The following is a 21,039-nucleotide window of genomic DNA, read 5'->3' as shown; positions in this document are numbered from 1 at the left end:
CGTGTCTCTCAGAGCTGATGCTTAAAGGCGCAGCGACCATTAAATGCATTTTCCCTCAATATATTTTGTGTATTGCTTACTTTTTAAAATAGTTTGTCAAATAAAACAACCATTAACTTTGTGTTTAACCTTTCCACTCTCCTCGCTTACGAGTTACAAATCTTTGCCTTGGGGGTCGAACGCTCTGCACCGTAAATGTGTTAAAGGGTTGGTTCACCCAAAAATGAAATTTCTGTCATTAATTACTCACCCTATGACATCGTTCCACACCTTCGGATAACAAATTAAGATATTTTTGATGAAATCCGTGAGGTTTTTTTTTTATCCCTCATAGAAAGCAATGCATTGCCACATTCAAGATCCAGAAAGGTACTAAAGACGTGACTACAATGGTTCAACCTTAATGTTATGAAGCGACAAGAATGCTTTTTGTGCGCAAAAACAAAACACAAATAACAACTTTATTCAACAATTTCTTCTATACCCTGTCATTCTACTTCGATGTTCATGTAGTAAACACAGTGCTGCGCTTCCGTGTTATAAGTCAGAACGCCGGCTCAAAAATTCCAGTCTGTTTTTTTTTTTTTTTCAAATTTCAAATGTGACAAAACTGATGAGGTCTTGTACCATTCCGATGAACACTCAATTTTTAAAAAAAAAAATATAAAGAAAATGAGTTTCCGGTCAAAATGACCTGATGAGAGCCATAAGTGTAATCAGTGTGCACTGCTTATATACTGCATAGTTTTGCAAATTTAGTGGCCAATATCAGTATTCTGTGCATAGAGATCCTATCCTTCATTTTTATCAGTCATTCTCATTTGACATCTGTACTACCTAATGTAAACCATAAAGGCTCATTCACACCAAGAACAATATCTATAAAGATAACTATGTAATAAAAACATATTATCATCAACACTAGCGGATGATAATGTTGTGTTTATTATAATCACACGCTGCAGTTCTATCATCTGCTGCTTTAAATGCTCAAACTTTTTAAAGTCGGATCAATTCTGATTGGCTGTCAATGTTTTTATCGTTCATCAGCTGGGAAAAAATCGTTCTGAAAGTGATTCCAACGATATCGTTCATCAGTATTGCTATAGTTGTGCTGTAGACTTCCATATTCACATAAAATTAGAATGATTATTAAAGGGTTAGTTTACCCAAAAATGAAAATAATGTCATTTTTTACTCACCCTCATGCCGTTCCACACCCGTAAGTCTGTTCATCTTCGGAACGCAAATTAAGATATTTTTGTTGAAATCCGATGGCTCAGTGAGGCCTGCATAGCCAGCAATGACATTTCTTCTCTCAAGATCCATTAATGTACTAAAAACATATTTAAATCAGTTCATGTGAGTACAGTGGTTCAATATTAATATTATAAAGCAACGAGAATATTTTTGGTGCGCCAAAAAAAACAAAATAATGACTTCTATAGCAATGGCTGATTCGACACGCTGATTCATAACGCTCCAAAGCTTCATGAAGCAGTGTTTTGAAATCGGCCATCACTATATAAGTCGTTATTTTGTTTTTTTGGCGCACCAAAAATATTCTCGTCATTTTATAATATTAATATTGAACCACTGTACTCACATGAACTGATTTAAAGTGTTTTTAGTACATTAATGGATCTTGAGAGAGGAAATGTCATTGCTGCTATGCAGGCCTCACTGAGCCATCGGATTTCAACAAAAATATCTTAATTTGTGTTCCGAAGATTAATGAAGGTCTTACGGGTGTGGAATGGCATGAGGGTGAGTAATAAATTACATTATTTTCATTTTTGGGTGAACTAACCCTTTAAAACTTCATAGTTACTGTCCTTGGTGTGGGGCCTTGTGTAGCAAATATCAACAAGATCACCCAATGAACAACAAAGACTACAGTAGATTATGTTAAAAGTCATATTTTATTATCATTTAAACACTCTAAAAAATGTTGGGATGTTTCAACCCATGTTTGGATCAAATATGGACAAACCCAACCATTAGTTAAATTTTTTTTTATTAGATTTTGTCCATATTTGACCCAAACATGGGTCGAAACATCCCAGCATTTTTTTTTTTTTTTAGAAGTAATTAACCTTTTTATGCTTTAAAATTTCATTTCTGTGGCTAAGGCACATCAGAAGGAAGGGTTTCCGAACCCAACACATGACTGCAGGTTGTGGATCTCCTGTAGAAGTGACTCTTTTTGTAAATTCATCTGTGAAACCAAACATTAAAGAGGGCAAAAATTAAATATATTTCGATACCGCAGACTTTAATATTCACAAACACGTTAACATTAGACAATACAAACCTTCATGGCATATTTATATGACTGCTCTGCTTCTAGTTTTCGGCCAGTCTGGAAGGACAAAGCAACTAAAGTAAAATCTAAAGTCAAAAAATGCAAGATTATATTCATCAGTTTGCTCTGTTGTAAAAACTATTGAGCTGCTTTGCTTTCTCCTATATAGGCAGCAGGTTTTTGAACAGAGCTATTGTGCTTATTAAACAATAGTAACTGTAATTCCACTGTGAGAAGAATCAGGGAATGAATGAATGAAAGACAGCAGTATGAATGTATCTGACAGTCACTTACCCGTAAACAGACTAGAGACAGATAACCCCACACCTCTGGATTCCTGTTATTCAGTGCGTTGGCTTCAGTCAGCGCCTCTTCAGCTTCGCTCAGCTCCTCCAGCTGATGATACAGCAAAACACAATCTACTGATTGATAGTTTATTCTTTTATAGAAAGTAAAAGCATTTTGATATGACTGTAAAAATGTCCACCTTCAGGTTGTGGTTCACGTGTCTTTTTGCTGTGAAATCTACTTTTTATAAAGTAAATGTAAGAATAACTTTCATATTCTTAGTAGTATTTCAAGATGAACACTTGCTGAACTGAAGCAACTTAGGGTTACTTGATCATCCATACATATTTTTCAGAAAAATCATGTTTAAATTCTTTGCGAGTGAATGCAAAGTTTCACATGGGAAAGCAAGTTTTTAAATATATTTTTCCTCCCAACTCATATTTTTTTCCACCACCATGTTTCTTTAGGGGCTTCGTAGGGATATGCATTAAAGGGTTAGTTCACCCAAAAATGAAAATAATGTCATTTATTACTCACCCTCATGTCGTTCCACACCCGTAAGACATTTGTTCATCTTCGGAACACAAATTAAGATATTTTTGTTGAAATCCGATGGCTCAGTGAGGCCTCCATAGCCAGCAATTACATTTCCTCTCTCAAGATCCATAAAGGTACTAAAAACATATTTAAATCAGTTCATGTGAGTACAGTGGTTCAATATTAATATTATAAAGCCACGAGAATATTTTTTGTGTGCCAAAAAAAAAAAAAAAAAAAAAAAACGACTTATATAGTGATGGCCGATTTCAAAACACTGCTTCATGAAGCTTCGGAGCGTTATGAATCTTTTGTGTCAAATCAGCGGTTCGGAGCACCAAAGTCACGTGATTTCAGCAGTCTGGAGGTTTGACAGGCAATCCGAATCATGATTCGACACGCTGATCGGCCATCACTATATAAGTCGTTATTTTGTTTTTTTGGCGCACCAAAAATATTCTCGTCTCTTTATAAAATTAATATTGAACCACTGTACTCACATGAACTGATTTAAATATGTTTTTAGTACATTAATGGATCTTGAGAGAGGAAATGTCATTGCTGCTATGCAGGCCTCACTGAGTCATCGGATTTCAACAAAAATATCTTAATTTGTGTTCCGAAGATGAACGAAGGTCTTACAGGTGTAAAACGGCATGAGGGTGAGTAATTAATGACATTATTTTCATTTTTGGGTGAAGAAAGTAACCAATTTTGATTTCAAGTTGATTTGAACAACTGTACTTACAGTGACATGATCTGTGTCCAGACAATGTCAAAATCCTCAACCAATCACAAACCATCCTTCTATTGCAGCTCCAGCAAAGCTCCTCTGCTTATACTAACATGATACAGACAGAGATGTCCAGATTTTCTAAATGTACTCACTCTATAGTAGGCAATTCCAAGCCTGAGCCAAGTAAGGCATGACGGAGAGCGTTTGCAGGCATGCAGGAATACAGATTTGGCTTTTTCATACTACAGAGGGAATGAAACAAACATAATAATTGCTTTATAAAAAGTAAATAAAAAATAACTCAAACAAGATTAAATCATTAATCCGAACTCACTTCTCCTTCCTGCAGGTAGATGGAGCCCAGACGGAGGAATATGGAGTGTGTGTCTGAAGTGTCCAGCACAGAATCCAATGTTCGTTCATAGCAGCTCTGAGCCTGAGCGTAATCGCCCCTCATGTGATGTAAGTGACCCCACAGGGCCCATATGTCTGGGTTCTGCCGGGATCAAACACCAAGAAAAAATTATGAATCCCAAGTGCATTCCATCAGTACCTATTGATGGGACACGCTTTGAATCCTTTGTGAATCATTTGTTTTGAATCAGTGATTTGGATTCCCCATCCTCGGATTGGGAATTATGCTTTTCTATGGCAACACTATCAAAGCCTAAAATGAATCAGCAGCAGCCAGGTGGTACAAGTAGGAGTTCTCAAAAAATTCCCAGCTTACAAGTTGTAATTACGAGTTCTACAAGGACGTGAACACTTTTTACAAGTTGAAATCTTGTAATTACAGTAATTACGACATGGTGTGAACCTGCCAAAGTCACATGATTTCAGAAAACGAGGCTTTGTGTCATCATGACTGTTTCAAAACGTTTCAAAATATCTCAATGGTTTGCCACTAGGGGGCGATGATCTCTGTAAATGCATTAACCAGTGTCTATATGTTTTATAAATTTGTAAACATTTTTAATGATACATTTGTAAAATAAAAGGAAGAGTTTTAGTTACAATTTCTCTTATTAGCCTGATTAACCAAAAAACAAGCTCTCCATAAAAACAACACATATAACACATATTATACAGACACTTCATATTTAGTGGTATTAGATGATTTGTTAATTGCATTTAATAGAGTAAACCCTCAATAAAACACTTGTAAAAGGTGTTTTTATGCATGTTTGGGCTGGGTTTCTGTTGCATTTACACCATTTTGACCAGCAGGTGTCACCAGCGTGTGGCGTTTTGAGCACTTCGAAACAGTGAATCATTTTGTGAAGCAACTGGCTCAATTGATTCAAAGTTATGAGAAGCTACATTTCTCCCATCACTCTCAGTACCAAGTACAGGGAATGGAATTCAGCAGACCTGGAAGTTGTCGGCCAGCGCCTCCTTCAGGCTGGCCTCAGCGCTGTTGTGTTCTCCTCTCAGCAGCTGAAGCTGGGCCAGAGCGAGATGATACGAGCTGATGGTTCCTCTGTCTGGAGACAGCAGCTCTAGAGCCAGAGTCCGCTGGGCCATCTGGATGACACGAGCACAATACAACATTAACTATTAACATAAATATTCAAATGTGCTTGATTCCTGCTCTGTGGAAATAAAAGTGTTTGTTGGGGAAGTAAAAGCTCCTCATCAGTCAGAACATTTATTGAATCTAAATATGGATAATTCAGAAAAAGGTTGAAGTCACTCATTAGCATGTGATCGCCCACTATATGGAGAAAAATCCTGGAATGTTTTCCTCAAAAACCTTAATTTCTTTTCGACTGAAGAAAGAAAGACAAACATCTTGGATGACATAGGGGTGAGTAAATTATCAGGAAATTTGAATTCTGAAGTGAACTAATCCTTTCATGTAAAAATGAGTGATTTGATACTGATGTGCACAGGATCTACTGACGTGACCATCCGCTGACCTGTAATGCACAGTTCTGCAGGAGAAACCACACTGTCTCCATGAAGATAGTGGTTTGGACACTGCTGGGGGAAAGCTGGTGTTGTACTTCCTGTTTACTCTCCTCTCTGTTCTGTGGGATGCCTTCTTCGTGTATGGCACCTTCATCAGTATCACCACCTTTAAAGCAAATAATCCCATATGAGCTATAAATGACAGAGCATTTGTCAGAGAGCAGATAGAAATGAGGTGATCACCTGTCTTTTCTGTTTTTCCAGCTGGAATCTCACTTGTTTCATCTTTCTGGTTCTTCTCCTGACCAGATTGAGTCTCTGAGGTTACTTTTGGTCTAGATGTCTGGCCATTTTGCATGACGGAAATAAAATGCTTATTAGCCTCCCGAAAAGCCATTTCTGCCTGGATTAACTTGTCCTGAGTCTGGCAGAACACACCTGACAACAATTTGACACACATTTTGTCAAAATTATTTTGCACACTAACTATATAATTTTGCAAAATGAACTCAAATTAATGAATATGGTATGACAGAATATTGAAAAAACACTATGCAAACACAGTAAATTCCCCAGTGTTAAATTAACACTGCTCAGTGTTCATATAGGAACCACCAGCAGAGTGTTAAAAGTAACATCGAAGCAGTTTTAGAGTTAATTATGTACTTAAGTGATTGATTGGGTGATGATTGTTCGATTATTGAAGAGCCTTATATGAAATCAACTGACAAGACATTAAATCTCTCTTATTACTAACCAGATTGACTATTTCTGTCATTGATCTACAGTTCTTTTTGAGAATTAACAGGTTTAGATGTTGATGTTTTATTGAAAATGTTTGGTCACCATAATGATGATCAGTGTTTCATTTAGTTAGGCAGTTTGACTCTTGACTTTTAGTTTAGTTTAGTTTGTGTTTTTTCTAGTAAACACTGTTAGAAAAACCACAAACTAACATGAAAAGTCATGAGTCAAACTGCCTAACTAAATGAAACACTGATCATCATTATGGTGACCAAACATTTTCAATAAAACATCAACATCTAAACCTGTTAATTCTCAAAAAGAACTGTCAGTCAGTCTGGTTTGTAATAAGAGAGATTTAATGTCTTTTCAGTTGATTTAATCTTAAGCCCGGGATACAGTGCACGATTTCTGGCTGTCCCAGACGAAAGATTGCCATCGTGAAACAATCGTGGTGATTTCTGTGATCGTGGCTCTTAATCTCTTAATGTCATACAGTGAGAGAGGGTCAAAGACGGCCGTTTTCCCACTCTTGCGACCAAAAATAGCCTACAATCATTTTCTGACAGTGTCAGAAATTCAGCATGATCATCGCACAGTGTACTTGCTGCTACGACCTACGTCTACTGACCAGCCAATAAAAATGCGACATGAAATTAAAGCGACATGGCACTAAAACTTAAAACTGCTTACCTCCAGCTCTTTTCCCTTCTTCTTTTGCCACTTCCTTTTTTATTTTCAGCACACATAAAAACTACAACTGTCAAAATGTGATTCAACATGGTGTTTTGTTTACCACTAGCACATGCTGATGACGTTTTATTCTTCTATAGAAACTTGCATCGTAGCCTACGAGTCAATAGGTGTCATCATCGTACAGTCTACATGCATGTAGTACCCAAGTTTAGTAGATCCATGTCGCACAGTGTGATAAAGTAATGATCTTATAGGATTGCTAAAATCGTGCAGTGTATCCAGGGCTTAAGGCTGTGGCAGGAAGTCAGTTGTAGTTCTTGTGTTTTTCTTTCCTTCAGTGTTTCTGCTCGTTATCATCAGGTGTCTTCAATAATTGAACAATCATCACTAAATTAATCACTTAAGTACATAATTGACTCTAACACTGCTTCAGTGTTACTTTTAACACCCTGCTGGTGGTTCCCATATGAACAAGAAGCGGTGTCAATTTCACACCGGGGAATTTAGTTTGGGGTCTGTAAGATCTTTAAATGTTTTTGAAAAAAGTCTCTTCTGCTCAACAAGCCTACATTTATTTGTTCAAAAATACAGAAAAAAAAACAGTAATATTGTGAAATATTATTACAATTATATACAATGACTGTTTTTTTGTTTGAATATATATGGTAAAGCTGAATTTTCAGCATCACTACTCTAGTCGTATGATCCTTCAGAAATAAGTCTTTCCTGTCACTTTTAATCAATTTAATGCATCCCTGCTGAATAAATGTATTAATTTCTTTAAAAAAAACAACAAAAACATCTTACTAACCCAAACTTTTGAACAGTAGCGTATGTACTGTTTAATTCTGTTCTCACCAAATAAAGTCCAGGCGACCACATTGTTCGGCTCTACACACGTCGCCCTTTCAAAGAAGGTCTCTGCATCCTCATAGCGTCCGTTCATGTCCGACAGAACGCCGCACATAAGCAAACTGCACCAAACACCAGAGAAGAAGACTGAAAGAGTTCAAGCACACATTTAGAAACCTAGTCTGAGTCATTTCTGAATGCTAACCTGGGTATGTGTGTTTGCTCAATGGATAAGGCCTGTTGAAAGCACTCCTCTGCCTTCAGGAGGTCATCGGTTAGCATGTAGAACGCTCCATAATCAAACCAGTGGGACGGGTCACTGCGGTCTCGAACCAAACACTACAGGGGGATATTCAGAGAGACATGAGTCATATCCAATGATACTGTCATATCACAAATGATAGCTAGAGCTATGTTTGAAATAGCACACTATCATTAGAATGGAATTCATTGTATATGCATGAGATACCATAATTATATGCTACATTTTTCACAAAATATGACGCATTCTTGCTTGAAATGCCAAACTGATCCTTTCTTGCATTACATTAACATCCAGGGGTTTCACTTTGCAGGGGTGTTTTTTTTTTGTACTTTTCATTATTCTCAATGGTTAATCTTATTCTTATTACTGTAATACAATGTTTTTTAAAAAAAAATCGGCATAAATACGTTGGCGCTGATAGCTTTGTGGGCAGCGCAATGATATATAGCATTGTTGTGCTTCAGGCAACCCGAGTTTGAGTCCCGTCTAGTGGACCTTTCCCGATAACATACAACAAAAAACATACAAAAAAATTACTAAAACTTTAACCAAAATTACAAATTAAATTGGAAAGTACAAAAATAAAAACTATAATTCAAAATATAAATAAAAACTAAACTATAATTGCAGTTGCAGTAAGCAACACACACAAAGAGGGAATACTCTTTAAATAGTCTTTAATAATAAACTCAAAAACACAGAAGATATGGAAACCACACATTAAATAAAGACGTGAACCAACTAGGAACAAAAGAAATGAGTGCAAATCATAGGAAACCATGGAAACAAACAGGGACATAATCACTAACATAGGAGACAGATAAGCGGGAACAAAGGGTTGTGGCTAGAAGTGACGCAAAATCTTGCCATAAAATAACAATAAATTAAATTTGCTACTTATGAGATTGTGTTTTATTAATGTCTACACCTACCCCAACCCTAAAACTACCCTTACAATAATGCAAATACAGTAATTAATTGTTCAGTGTGACAAAAATTATGTAATATTGACGTGTGCATGCCCAGTAAGCCCTGGTAGGACAATCTGGCCGTAGCTGTATCCCTTCTAGCCCCAACTGGAACAAAGGAAACAAAGAAAACAGGAACCAAACACAGGGAAACAATGTGATACAAACTAAAAATCCATGAAAACAGAACATAAACCTGACAATAATATTATCTCAATGAAACTAAAATGATACTGCTTTACACTATAGTATAAACTACTGTAAAAACATGCTGTGTATAGTATTATGATGATCGAGACAGAATGTAGTGTAAGTATGTTATTTTTGAAGCATCCAAAGTACCATAATGCTTTACCTCCTGATAGTACTGTGCCGCCAGCTGGTAGTCCTTGTTGAGTTTGGCCTCTTTGGCAAAGTGTTTGAGTTGAGCACAGCTCAGCAGAGGCTCATGATGCATGTCCTGAGAGTCCACTGAGAGGCTCTGATTCGAAGGAGTGCATGAAAAACACAGAAGAAACAGAAACACAACTGATAATACAGACCCTAAAGCACCAGTGCTTTATACTAAACGTTAAAGGTTTGTTCAGACCAATAACCCTCAGCATAAGTGATGCTTCCCTTATCAAGTAACACCAATTCATTTTTGAGACCTCACCTTATTGAGAGAAACATGCATCTCGTCCACCAGAAACACGTAGAGCTGACTGAGGAACGCTTGGAGCTGTTCAGGGTCTGAGAAGGCCTCTGTCCTCAACATCTTCTCTCTCACAATCCGGACCACAGAGTACTGCCACACACAACAAACACCAGCAGCTCATTAACATATGCTAATTAGTCTGCCCTGATCAACAACAGCATAAATCATTACAAAGGTTGTTTTGGGTGTCCAAAACACCCAAGTTGTTATTGTTAATTTAAACTAAAACTACTACAAATATTTTCGTTAACTGAAGTAAAGTAAAATATAAATATTAAATGAAAAAAAAATAAAAAATTAGAATTTTTGTATTGGCAGCTAAATTGAAATAAAATACTCAATACTCAATACTCAAATTAAATGAAATGAATGAAAAATGAACATATGAAAATAAACATAAACATTACATTACAATATATATATATATATATTTGTTGCATGTTCTCGGGGGCAGGGTTTATGTAAATTTTAGGGTTTGGGATGTCAACAACTCCCAAACCCTAAAATTCGTTGTAGTCCCTACTGGCCGTTTGTTGTAGTCCTTAAACAGAGAATTCTTTAAAAGAAAACATCTCCCTTTGCATTGAAGTTTGAGCGTTGTAACTTTGCAGATGTTGTTTATGCTCTAACAGCAACATTACACACTAACTAAAGTTAAAAAAGTGAAATCATCATCAACCACCCCTTTAAATCTAAAGGAAAGAGAGAGGGTTAAGAAACACTAAATTACGGCTGTTTGTTGAAATCTTGAATAACCCTAAATGGACTAAATTTTAAAAAATGACGCATTTAACATGATTAAAATTCACCTTCATCTGTTCCTTGAAGGCAAAGTATTTCCCAGAGCAGTTGAGTTCTCCAAGCAGCTGGGTTTTGCGCTGTTCCTGCAGGACGGGGTCCAGAGGTTGCCCACCAGGCACAAATGCTGTCCCGAACAGTTGCTGGTACTGATCCAACACCTGGGCGGCCACACTCGCTATCTGAGACTGGTATTCCTGTACTGCCTGATAATACCATGCACATTTATTATTATTAATATTATTTATTAGCAATTTGGGTGATTCTTATAAAAAATTGGTCACATTTCACAGCCAAATATTTTTATTTTTTTAATAAAAAGCTTAAAGTTTTAGATTCAATCTGTGTATTAGTGGTGGTGTGTAAAAAGTATTTTCTGAAGGTTACATTGTTACGTCAGTAGGTGGCGGTAAATGACCGTCTTTATGAGAGAGCCACTGATTCATTCAATCATTCAACCGATTCTTTCAAAAGCGGATTAACGATACAAGTAACGAACCACTGAATCTAATGATTTGTTTAAACACATTCATTCAGGAATAAAACAGATGTGTTCGACTTTAAGCAGTGCTGTGCAGATCGATCGGTGTATGACATCAAAGTACTGCGAGAATGATTAAAGAGCAGTATAAGAGCAGTACTTTGATGTCATACACCGATTGGTCTGCGCAGCGCTGCTTCAAGTCGAACACACCTAAAACGCAACTGTCTGAATGAGCGAGTCATTGAATCACTCAACCAATTCATTCAAACTAGAGATGCACCGATGCTAAATTTCTCCACCGTTACGATAGCCGATTATTCAGAGTAATATCTGCCGATACCGATAGTGTGTGGGTTCTGCCTTTTATACCTTCTTTTAAATGAATGATAATTTCATTATAATTAATAATTAACCATTATATTTTGAAACAAATGCAAATGAAAACTTTATTCTCTCCATTTCATCAACTTGTTTCAGAGTAACTGGTATCAGTTATAAACATAAACACATTACTCAAATTAATATTAACACACATTAACTAAATTCTGAAGATTAAATTAATATTTCTTAACTCTTTAAATGTTATTAATTCAAATAATTACTATTAATATTAAACATCGAACTGGTTTCTGAGCATTTTCTTCACAAATTCAGTGCATTTTCTTGCCATCTTTTGATTGACAGGATATATCGGCCCTGACTATCGGCTGTTTTTAAACTATCAGCCGATACCTGACAGTGTGAAAATTTGCTTTTATCGGCCGATACCAATTATTGGCCAATATATCAATGCATCTCTAATTCAAAGACGTGGATTCATTCTTACATATTCGGAACAGCAGCATGACTGCAAGTATTTTATTGTTTAATAATGCAACACATACATTTTAATGCAGGTGACAAAGTGCTTAATTGTCATGTTACAGTGGAAAATATTTCTCTTTTTTTATTATTTATTTATATTGAAGTGAAATATGACCCAGGCATTTCATGGCAAGTTTCAGCCATTCTCTTTTGTCATGATAGTGTAAACTGTTACAGATAAATGAGACTGTGAGAGGAAAAAATATGACAGAAATAGTGAAAAAAACAAGAACACATGTTGTTTTTACTCTTTCTGCTCCTGCTGGCCGTCGAGGCAGAGGAGGTCTGGGAGGAACCAACTCCATCACACTGTATCAGACAGAATGAATTAATCTGAAGCACTCTCTAGACATATTTTGAGGACAAAACAATGCTTTGAATTTGAAAGAAACTCTTTCTTATTACCGTTTAGCCAGCTCCTCTGGTGGTCTCTTTGGAACCAGTGGCTTTTCCACAGCAATTTCAATAATAACGTATGATCTTGAATCGGCATACATCTGAGACAATAACAAAAGTGAAGATCACACCTTACCAAGATTATTTTCATATTTGACTGCTTCATTTTGATGCATAATCTACAGATGAACTAACCTGTCCCTCCGTGTTGACCTGTGGCTCCAGTCCAGTCATACTGTCAGACTGAGCAGACTTTCCCTGGGAATCTGGCTATAGAAAGAGAACATCAGTAAGTCTTTCCTATGTAATCCCAGTTATTACTGTCTAAACTTAATTTGAAATGTTTTGTGTGTATTAAAATAAACATGAATTGGCATTCAAAAACTATTTCGCTTGTGCAATGTGATGTACACTACCATTCAAAAGTTTGGTGTCAGTATTTTTTTTTATTTACTTTTTGAATGAAATTAATACTTTTATTCAGCAAGGATGCATAAATTGATCATAAATTACATTAAAGACATTTATAATGTTACAAAAGATTTATATTTTAAATAAATGCTGTTCTTTCTGTTTATCAGATTGATAAGAATCCTGAACAAAAATGTACGGTTTCCACAACTGTTTTCAACATTGATAATAATCAGAAATGTTTTTTGAGTATCAAATCATCATATTAGAATGATTTCTGAAGGATCATGTGACACTGAAGACTGCAGTAATGATGCTGAAAATTCAGCTTTGATCACAGGAATAAATTACTCATTAAAATATATTCAAATATAAAACAATTATTTGAAATTGTAATATTTTTACAGTATTGCTGTTTTTACTGTATTTTTGATCAAATAAATGCAGCCTTGGTGAGCAGAAGAGACTTTCAAAAATTGTTTCTAAGGGTACGTTTACATGACAACGATCTACTAAAAACTGGAAAAGTTTTTCCTTTGCGTTTTTCGCATACAAACGACAAAAATGTTGTCAAAACGATCCACAAAAACGATTAAAAATGCTGTATTATACATGCCAGGCCAGCAACACTTCCCAGACAGCAACATAGTGTGGCCCAGATCCGGCCCACATCTGGTACATGTGGAGTACACGCGGACCAGATGTGGGCCGGATCTGGGCCGACACTATGTTGCTGTCAGGGTTTGTAGAGAAACACTACGCGCCTATAGACTAAACAACGGAGCCCCGCACATGACATGCAAGAAAAAAAATTTAATTGTGCTCATGATTTACTAATTCGTTCCCTCGATTTACTAAATCGTGCGCAAGACTTACTAATTCATTCCCTCAATTTACTATTTCGTTCCCTCGATTTACTAAAACGTGCGTACGCTTTACTATTTAGTTCCCTCGATTTATAAATCATGCGTATGATTTATAAATCGAGGGAATGAAATAGTAAATTGTGCGCACGTTTTAGTAAATCAAGGGAACGAATTAATAAATTGTGTGCATGATTTAGCCTACTATTTTTTTCCTGCATGTCATGTCTGGGGCTCCGTACTAAACACATAATATGCATGTGCATGACATCACTGTCAGACGGTATCATTTTCACAAACTCGCACTTTGAAACCTGTTTTCATAAATTTCATTTTCAGGCCCCCAAAATGCTATAGTCAAGTAAATGAATAAACAAAATTTTTAGTTGAAAACAGTGTTGTGTCCCTAAAATGGAGACTAAATGGAGACTTTTGGAGATTCTTCTTAGATTCTTCTTAGGAAAAAAAAAAAACTACAGTAATTTCAGTGTCTCAAACCATGCTCCGATTTGCCAAGAGAGCATAGTCTATCAAAAGTCAGAGCTCTCAATACAAACTCAAACATTCCCCATCAAATCCTCTTAAGATCAAATAATATATTCATTTAATATCTGTAAAGTCATACCGTTGTCTCACTTTTCTCCATTGACATTTTAATAGTTGGTAGTTAAACGAAACGACATCTGAGATCTCAATTAAACTCCATTGAGCTATAAAAAAAGACCTCTGAGCAATAACATTTCTTCTAGAAATATGATAAAGGTGTGTGTGTTTGTGTGTGTTGATTCAGCGGCTGTTATTTGTCTAGCGGGCAGCTGCGGCGTCAGATGCTCAGTTGGTGGGGAGGCTGTGTGTTCTTCGCCTCTCTCCGTCTGCTGCGGAGCCACGGGGCGTCAGAGAGGGGCAGATGAGCAAAGGAGATGATTCACCGCGCTGCGACGAGGCCGGCAATCTGCTGCTATTACAGCTAATTGGTTTGGGAAGCGTGCCTCGGCCACAGATCCGGATTTAATTAGGGGGATATCAAAAACGAGCCCCAATGCCGCGCGGAAAGGGGAAGAGATGGCATCTGCTCCAAATGATCTTATCCCATGAAGTCTATGACGTCTCGTTTGGGTTAAACGTATGCTTTGTGTGCATGACATTTTAAAGCAGCTGTGGCTTTAAGGAACATTGAACTACTCTGAAGTTGCTTTTCATAGCTCATAAGTGACCTAAATGTTGTCTCAGATGTTTCTCCTACAATTTCTCGGGAGAAAATAAACTCAAATAGTTGTCAACCAGAATGAGTATAGAGCTGTAAATTAATGTGGATAGTAGGTTAGATCATTTAATTATGGAGAATTTGATGAGAAACATTTGAGCTCATATTGAATTCTCTGACTTTTGACTGAGATTTTTTTGGTATCTGAGCAGACTTTTGAGGCAGTGAAATTTCAAACACGTATAAAAACAGAAGGAGAAGCGATTTAGATATTAATAAGAACTGATTTGCCATTTTCTGTACCTTTTTGGGAACATCTTTGTTTCCTCTTTGGGTTTCAAAGGTTTTACTCTGAAACGCCCTTAAGGAGTCGACGGAGGAATTGGCTCGAGTTCGGCCCAGTGTCGGCGGTGCTCTGCTGAGCTCCTTCAGAATGCTGTAGGTCCTCTGAGTCTGGAACAGCACATAAAATAAGATTCACTGTCAAAGAATCAATCGTAAGTTAATATATACTCTTTAAACATTTCCTGAAAAATGAAAATGATGCATTTAGTATTTTGTAATATGCTTCGCTGGCTGATTCAAAAACTGGTCTTGGACTTTTGTTACCATATCATTGTACTGGTGCAAGTGGGCCATTTAAAATTACTGGTCCAAAGTATATTTAATGTTTGGGTGTAAAACTACTAATTTAAAACTAGTTTAATGCAACTTTTAGCACCATCCCTGTCCTGACTTAAAATAATACAGGAGATATCAGCTTCATTACTGCAAAACATGATTTTCTTACTCAGTATTTTTGTCTTGTTTTCCATTACAAGTATCTAAACAATTTCAAATCAGGATACATTTACATGAGAAGCAAAATAAGTCTTGCTTTTTGAAATAGTGAGTTTTTGCTTAAAGGGGTGGTTGATTATGATTTCACTTTTTTAACTTTAGTTAGTGTGTAATGTTGCTGTTCAAGTATAAACAACATCTGCAAAGTTACGACACTCAAACTTCAATGCAAAGGGAGATATTTTCTTTTAATCTCTGTTTAAGGACTACAACAAGCAGCCGGTAGGGACTACAACAAACTTCTTCCTGGATTAGTGACATCACTAACCCTAAAATTTACATAAACCCCGCCCCCGAGAACACGCAACAAAGGGGACGAGGCCATGTTGGGCTGCTTTAGAGAAGAGGAAGAGTTGTTGTAGTAGAGTGTTGTTACCATGCCGTCATTTTACGCCAGACTGCTTCACAAACGAGGGTCAATTCAACGCTGGATTTGCACAAAAGATTAACATGACGGCACATGCTAGTCGATGAGTTGAATCAACTCCACAGAAACTACATAAATTTATCCACTAACCATTCAGAAACATCTAAAAGTTGTAACTTCTTCCTGAGTCTCTCCATCAGTGTCCGACTCCGGTTTGAACAATGCTGAACACCGTTACTGAGAATCCTCATTTTGGCTGTGTGAGATTGTCCAGCTTTGTTGTTGTTGAGTATGTGAAGCGCGAGATGTTAAAGCTCCACCCTCTTCTGGAAAGTGTCCAGGAGCAGCAGCTCATTTGCATTTAAAGGGACACACACAAAAACGGCGTGTTTTTGCTCACACCCAAATAAGGGCAAATTTGACAGGCTATAATAAATGATCTGTGGGGTATTTTGAGCTGAAGCTTCACAGACACATTCTGGGGACACTGGAGACTCAAATTACATCTTGTAAAAAGGGCATTATAGGTCCCCTTTAAAAAACAAACAAAAAAACAACAACTGCCAATTGGGTAAGAAAAATAAACTTGTTTCCCCTTTGAATTAGTTTATTTTTCTTAGACTATTGGCATGTTTAATCTGGTTTAATAATAAACTCACTTAATTTTGATCTTTTTTTATTTTTTTTATTTTATTTTTTATTGTCATATGTTCTTTGTGTTTGTCCCTGGACCATCTTTGTAGTCCTATTGTAGTTTTTCATGTTGATTTCCCCTTGATTGTCTCCCTCAGGTGTGTCTTGTTACCTCTTTATTTTGTTAAGCTTGTTAGCCACTGTGTATATTGTGTTTCTCTTGTTGCTTTGCCAGCTGTTGACTGTAATGGTGCTGTTTCCACTTGCCTTGTTCCTAGGGTGCATTTCAATCAGCTCCCCGGTTCAGTAGTCAGGGCACTGATCAGGGAATCTGACATTTTAAGAGCTGTCTCAATCGCAAAATCCCACCAGTGAACTGAAACATTCACTCCCTACAATGCCCCACAGTGCACTGTGAAAATCAGGGAGCATCAATGCTCACTATGTTCCTGCAAATTATACAATATCCTGGAAATTGAATGAGCGAGAGAAGGCCTGTTTCCACCTGATATGATGATGTGTTTTCGGTGATCTGATCACAAATGGTCAGCTAAGGCGCATTATCGTTTCAAATGAATCTCCTGTGAACACCGTTGGTTTAGATTTCCTATTATTTCGGCACACTCTACATCACCTTCAGCACAGGAATACTATGGAATAAATGAACTCATATTACGCAGCTTTTGCGATTATTGAATTAATGAATAATATAATATAATATAATATAATATAATATAATATAATATAATATAATATAATATAATATAATATAATATATGGAGGGGGGTTGTTTGCACCGCTCGTTACATTAAAAAAAACACTTAATATCATAAAGGGTTAGTTCACCCAAAAATGAAAATTCTGTCATTTATTACTCACCCTCATGCCGTTCCACACCCGTAAGACCTTCGTAAATCTTCGGAATGCAAATTGATTTATTTTTGTTGAAATCATGATTCGACACGCTGATTCATTATGCTCTGAAGCTTCCTGAAGCAGTGTTTTGAAATCGGCCATCACTATATAAGTCGTTATTTTGTTTTTTTGGCGCACCAAAAATATTCTCGTCGCTTTATAATATTAATATTGAACCACTGTACTCACATGAAGTGATTTAAATATGTTTTTAGTACATTAATGGATCTAATGTCATTGCTGGCCTCACTGAGTCATCGGATTTCAACAAAAATATCTTAATTTGTGCTCCGAAGATGAACTAAGGTCTTACGGGTGTGGAACGGCATGAGGGTGAGTAATAAATGACATTATTTTCATTTTTGGGTGAACTAACCCTTTAAGTCATTTTGCTTCTCTTGTAAATGTGTTGCAGTTTAATTCAGTGGTGTCAGACTATGTTTCATCATTTCACCTTATTCAGCAGATCAGACTCATAAAACGGGTAGATTCTGTACACCCCGTGTATACGCCGTACTCCAGGGTACAACAACGGCACCAGATCCATGTAAACCACTCCGTGAAATGAAATCTGTGCCTCATCCTCCCCCTACATAGCACACACAAGCAAAATCATTTTGCGTTTTAATCAACAAGTTATTGGGTTTTGAGTGCCATCTTGAGATATGTTAAAGTTCAGGATGTTTCTCACCAGCTTGTCTCTGGTTGTTCTCCCACCTTTGGTTGGCACCGTCTGATTAGCTTTCATGATCTCAACAGGCCACAATCTGCATTCGGCAATCCTGCGGGACAGACTAAAAAAAAGTGGAAGCCATCATTGGAGAACGTGACAAATAATGACAAAATAAAGTCGAGTGCATTGATTAAAAGAGGTGTTTACTCACCAGGCCACGCCTCCTGCATCAATAAAGCAACGACGTGCCGTATCCCAGCTCACCCTGTTCTCGTTACACTGCGCGTTTGCTCTGAAATCTTTGTCCTACAACACACACACAGATCAATGTTGTGACACTGTATATTCCTTTCACATCCATCACTGTCCATTAATGGCTCAGATCACCTCTATGTCGGTAAGATCTCCATGATCCGTGTCTGTGGGTTCTGCGTCAATATAAAGGCCCTGAATGACCTCGGCCCCTGGTGCGAGAAGAGGCCCCAAGGGCCATTTTTTGGGTCTTGGCACTGGCTCCCGCTCACCACCCATTTTTAAGACGCCATTAGAGAACAACAACACTTGCTCTTTCTGAAAAACAAAATAATGTCAGACTTATTTGTAGGTGAATTATTTCTTTAAGCATTAAAATATCTTGCACATATTTAACCCTTTGGTGGTCTTCTGTCATTTTAGACCGAGACATTTTCACATTTTGAATTTTTTAAATGTTTTACTTCATCATAATAGTACGAAACTTTGTGACTTTTGTGGCACTAAAACACTATTAAACAATGTATTAATTGAAATTTTTTTTTCTAATATTTAAATTATTTTATATTACAAAAATAAATGCATAATTTAGAGGTGAATATTGTCTAGTACTATGAAAAAACTAACTATGCTTATTGTCTTCGGTCTGTTTTGACCGCCGAGGTTTACAAATTTGACCCCTAAGTAAGGAATACCAGAGTCTTGCTTCTTGTGATTTGGAGAATCAGCTACCGATGAATCACTTGAAATGCCAGTACTTGTATCTTACCGTGGCTGAGACGGGCATCTGCAGGGCAGCTACGTAGCTGGATGGAGGTGTGGAGGCAGGATTCCAGACCTCAGGAACGGAATACAATGTCTCCATGGTGACCATCAGCACATTAGAGTTGGAGCGCTGGGCATCGGAGAGCAACGGCTCCGGAACGCTCACCGTCACATCTAGTGTGGACTGTACATGCACAATATAAAACGTTTATTTACAAACATACTAAATTAGTAGTGTAAAAATGTTGTTACTTTAATGCCGTCCTCATGTACAGCAACATCTGCCGGTGATCCGGGCACCGCATGAAGAATCACAGTGGATGAGAAGCTACACTGACCTGGAATAAAAACAGATAAAAATCTCAAGAATATGAGAATGCATAAAAAGTGGCATAAAATGTGTCAAGTTTGAATAAAATGAAATGGTTTAACCTCGCAGTAGTGGCAGGAGGTCCACAACGGCTTGTCCTAGTACTGTGGTTTTCTCCTCTTTTTGTTTTTTCTCTTTTGGTAAGATCTCGAGCACCGTCACTGAGGGCACACATGCATTTCTGCTTATATTTAACTATGTCCAATTTAACCGATGAATAGGGTTAAAGCTAAAACAACAAACAAATCGCTGTGAATGAATGTTCAGTACTCACGTATGACAGGTTTATGTGCCACATCATCCAGTGTATGTGTTACTTCTGAGTATTCAAAACTACAGGTAAAGTTGTAAACCACATCTTTGTTCACAGCAATGTCCAGTTTTTGTGAGTCTCCCAGCAAACTTCCATTGAACTCCACCCGAACAAAACTGAGACACGAATCAGTCCTACTGCCTCTCTGGAATAATTACAAATGAGTGTAAAAACCTACTTATAACTGCAAACTGCAAACTTTATAACAATCTCTTACAAAGATTTTATCATAGTGCCATAATACTACTACAGCTATACTGCAAAATCATAATATATCAATATTGGATCTCATTAAAATAGTGCAAGAAGCTTTCATAATCTCGCTGTTTGGTTTATTTATTTATTTATTTTCAAGTCAGTAGTGGCTAATGCCATGTTTGTGTTATTATTATATTTTAGTGCCGCCGTTTTATTGTAGCAACAGTAGTAGGAGGACACCGGGGCTAGTTGTCACACTATATACTGCAGTGAATAATTCTCAGGGAAGGTTTATTTGTGAAAGTCAGTTTCTTCTCTAATTTAAAATAGAACTAGGTGTTTAAACCATATATCAAGAGAGAACAAGAATTTAAGACCCTACAGTTAGTGAAATATAGCCGTTCCTCATGTGACAACTAGCCCCGGTTATGGTTTCCACGGTTTTGCAGGAGAATATCTCGTCACAGTCATTTTAAGGCTTTTATTTAAGTGATTGTAACATGATTTTAACGACTTACCAAATTATTTCCAGACAGAACAGTGATCTGCACCGGAACAGCTCTCCTCTGATTCTCCATGTAGAAAAACTAAATGAGTTTCCCCTCAACACTAAAATGTTGTTGCGCAGCGCTCACTTGTTTCCACAGCAACGACGCTCCGTGTCAGTCTCGCGATATTTGAGACGAGCGGG

At 37.0% G+C, this 21,039-nt stretch overlaps 1 protein-coding gene across 1 annotated transcript; it reads right to left on the bottom strand.

The window, feature by feature from the left end:
- Window positions 1–1,854: 1,854 nt before the first annotated feature.
- Window positions 1,855–21,005, bottom strand: LOC127509447 (cilia- and flagella-associated protein 70-like). The gene is made up of 26 exons (XM_051888167.1): window positions 20,867–21,005; window positions 20,112–20,295; window positions 19,900–19,998; window positions 19,720–19,805; window positions 19,472–19,651; window positions 18,838–19,020; window positions 18,662–18,756; window positions 18,469–18,571; window positions 18,232–18,366; window positions 15,326–15,475; window positions 12,740–12,814; window positions 12,554–12,645; window positions 12,397–12,457; window positions 10,812–11,006; window positions 9,961–10,092; window positions 9,661–9,786; window positions 8,278–8,411; window positions 8,079–8,194; window positions 6,024–6,218; window positions 5,789–5,946; window positions 5,241–5,393; window positions 4,204–4,365; window positions 4,022–4,111; window positions 2,600–2,701; window positions 2,315–2,362; window positions 1,855–2,218 (listed from the first exon to the last, which is right to left on the bottom strand). The coding sequence occupies exons 1-26, from the start codon at window positions 20,924–20,926 to the stop codon at window positions 2,138–2,140; spliced, it is 3,195 nt and encodes a 1,064-aa protein (XP_051744127.1). The 5' UTR covers window positions 20,927–21,005; the 3' UTR covers window positions 1,855–2,137.
- Window positions 21,006–21,039: the final 34 nt, after the last annotated feature.

Source organism: Ctenopharyngodon idella, chromosome 3 (genome assembly GCF_019924925.1).
Source record: "Ctenopharyngodon idella isolate HZGC_01 chromosome 3, HZGC01, whole genome shotgun sequence".
Classification (NCBI taxonomy): Eukaryota; Metazoa; Chordata; class Actinopteri; order Cypriniformes; family Xenocyprididae; genus Ctenopharyngodon; species Ctenopharyngodon idella.
The sequence above is the reverse complement of the archived record's forward strand: the minus strand, read 5'-3'. Positions and strand labels throughout refer to the sequence as shown.

Excerpts from the sequence above, each read along its gene's own strand:
- LOC127509447 (XM_051888167.1), bottom strand. The coding sequence starts at position 20,926 with ATGGAGAATCAGAGGAGAGCTGTTCCGGTGCAGATCACTGTTCTGTCT. Across the intron at positions 20,296-20,866 it reads TTCTGTCTGGAAATAATTTG|AGAGGCAGTAGGACTGATTC; the intron begins GTAAGTCGTTAA and ends TAATTATTCCAG. Across the intron at positions 18,757-18,837 it reads GAGATCTTACCGACATAGAG|GACAAAGATTTCAGAGCAAA; the intron begins GTGATCTGAGCC and ends TGTGTGTTGTAG.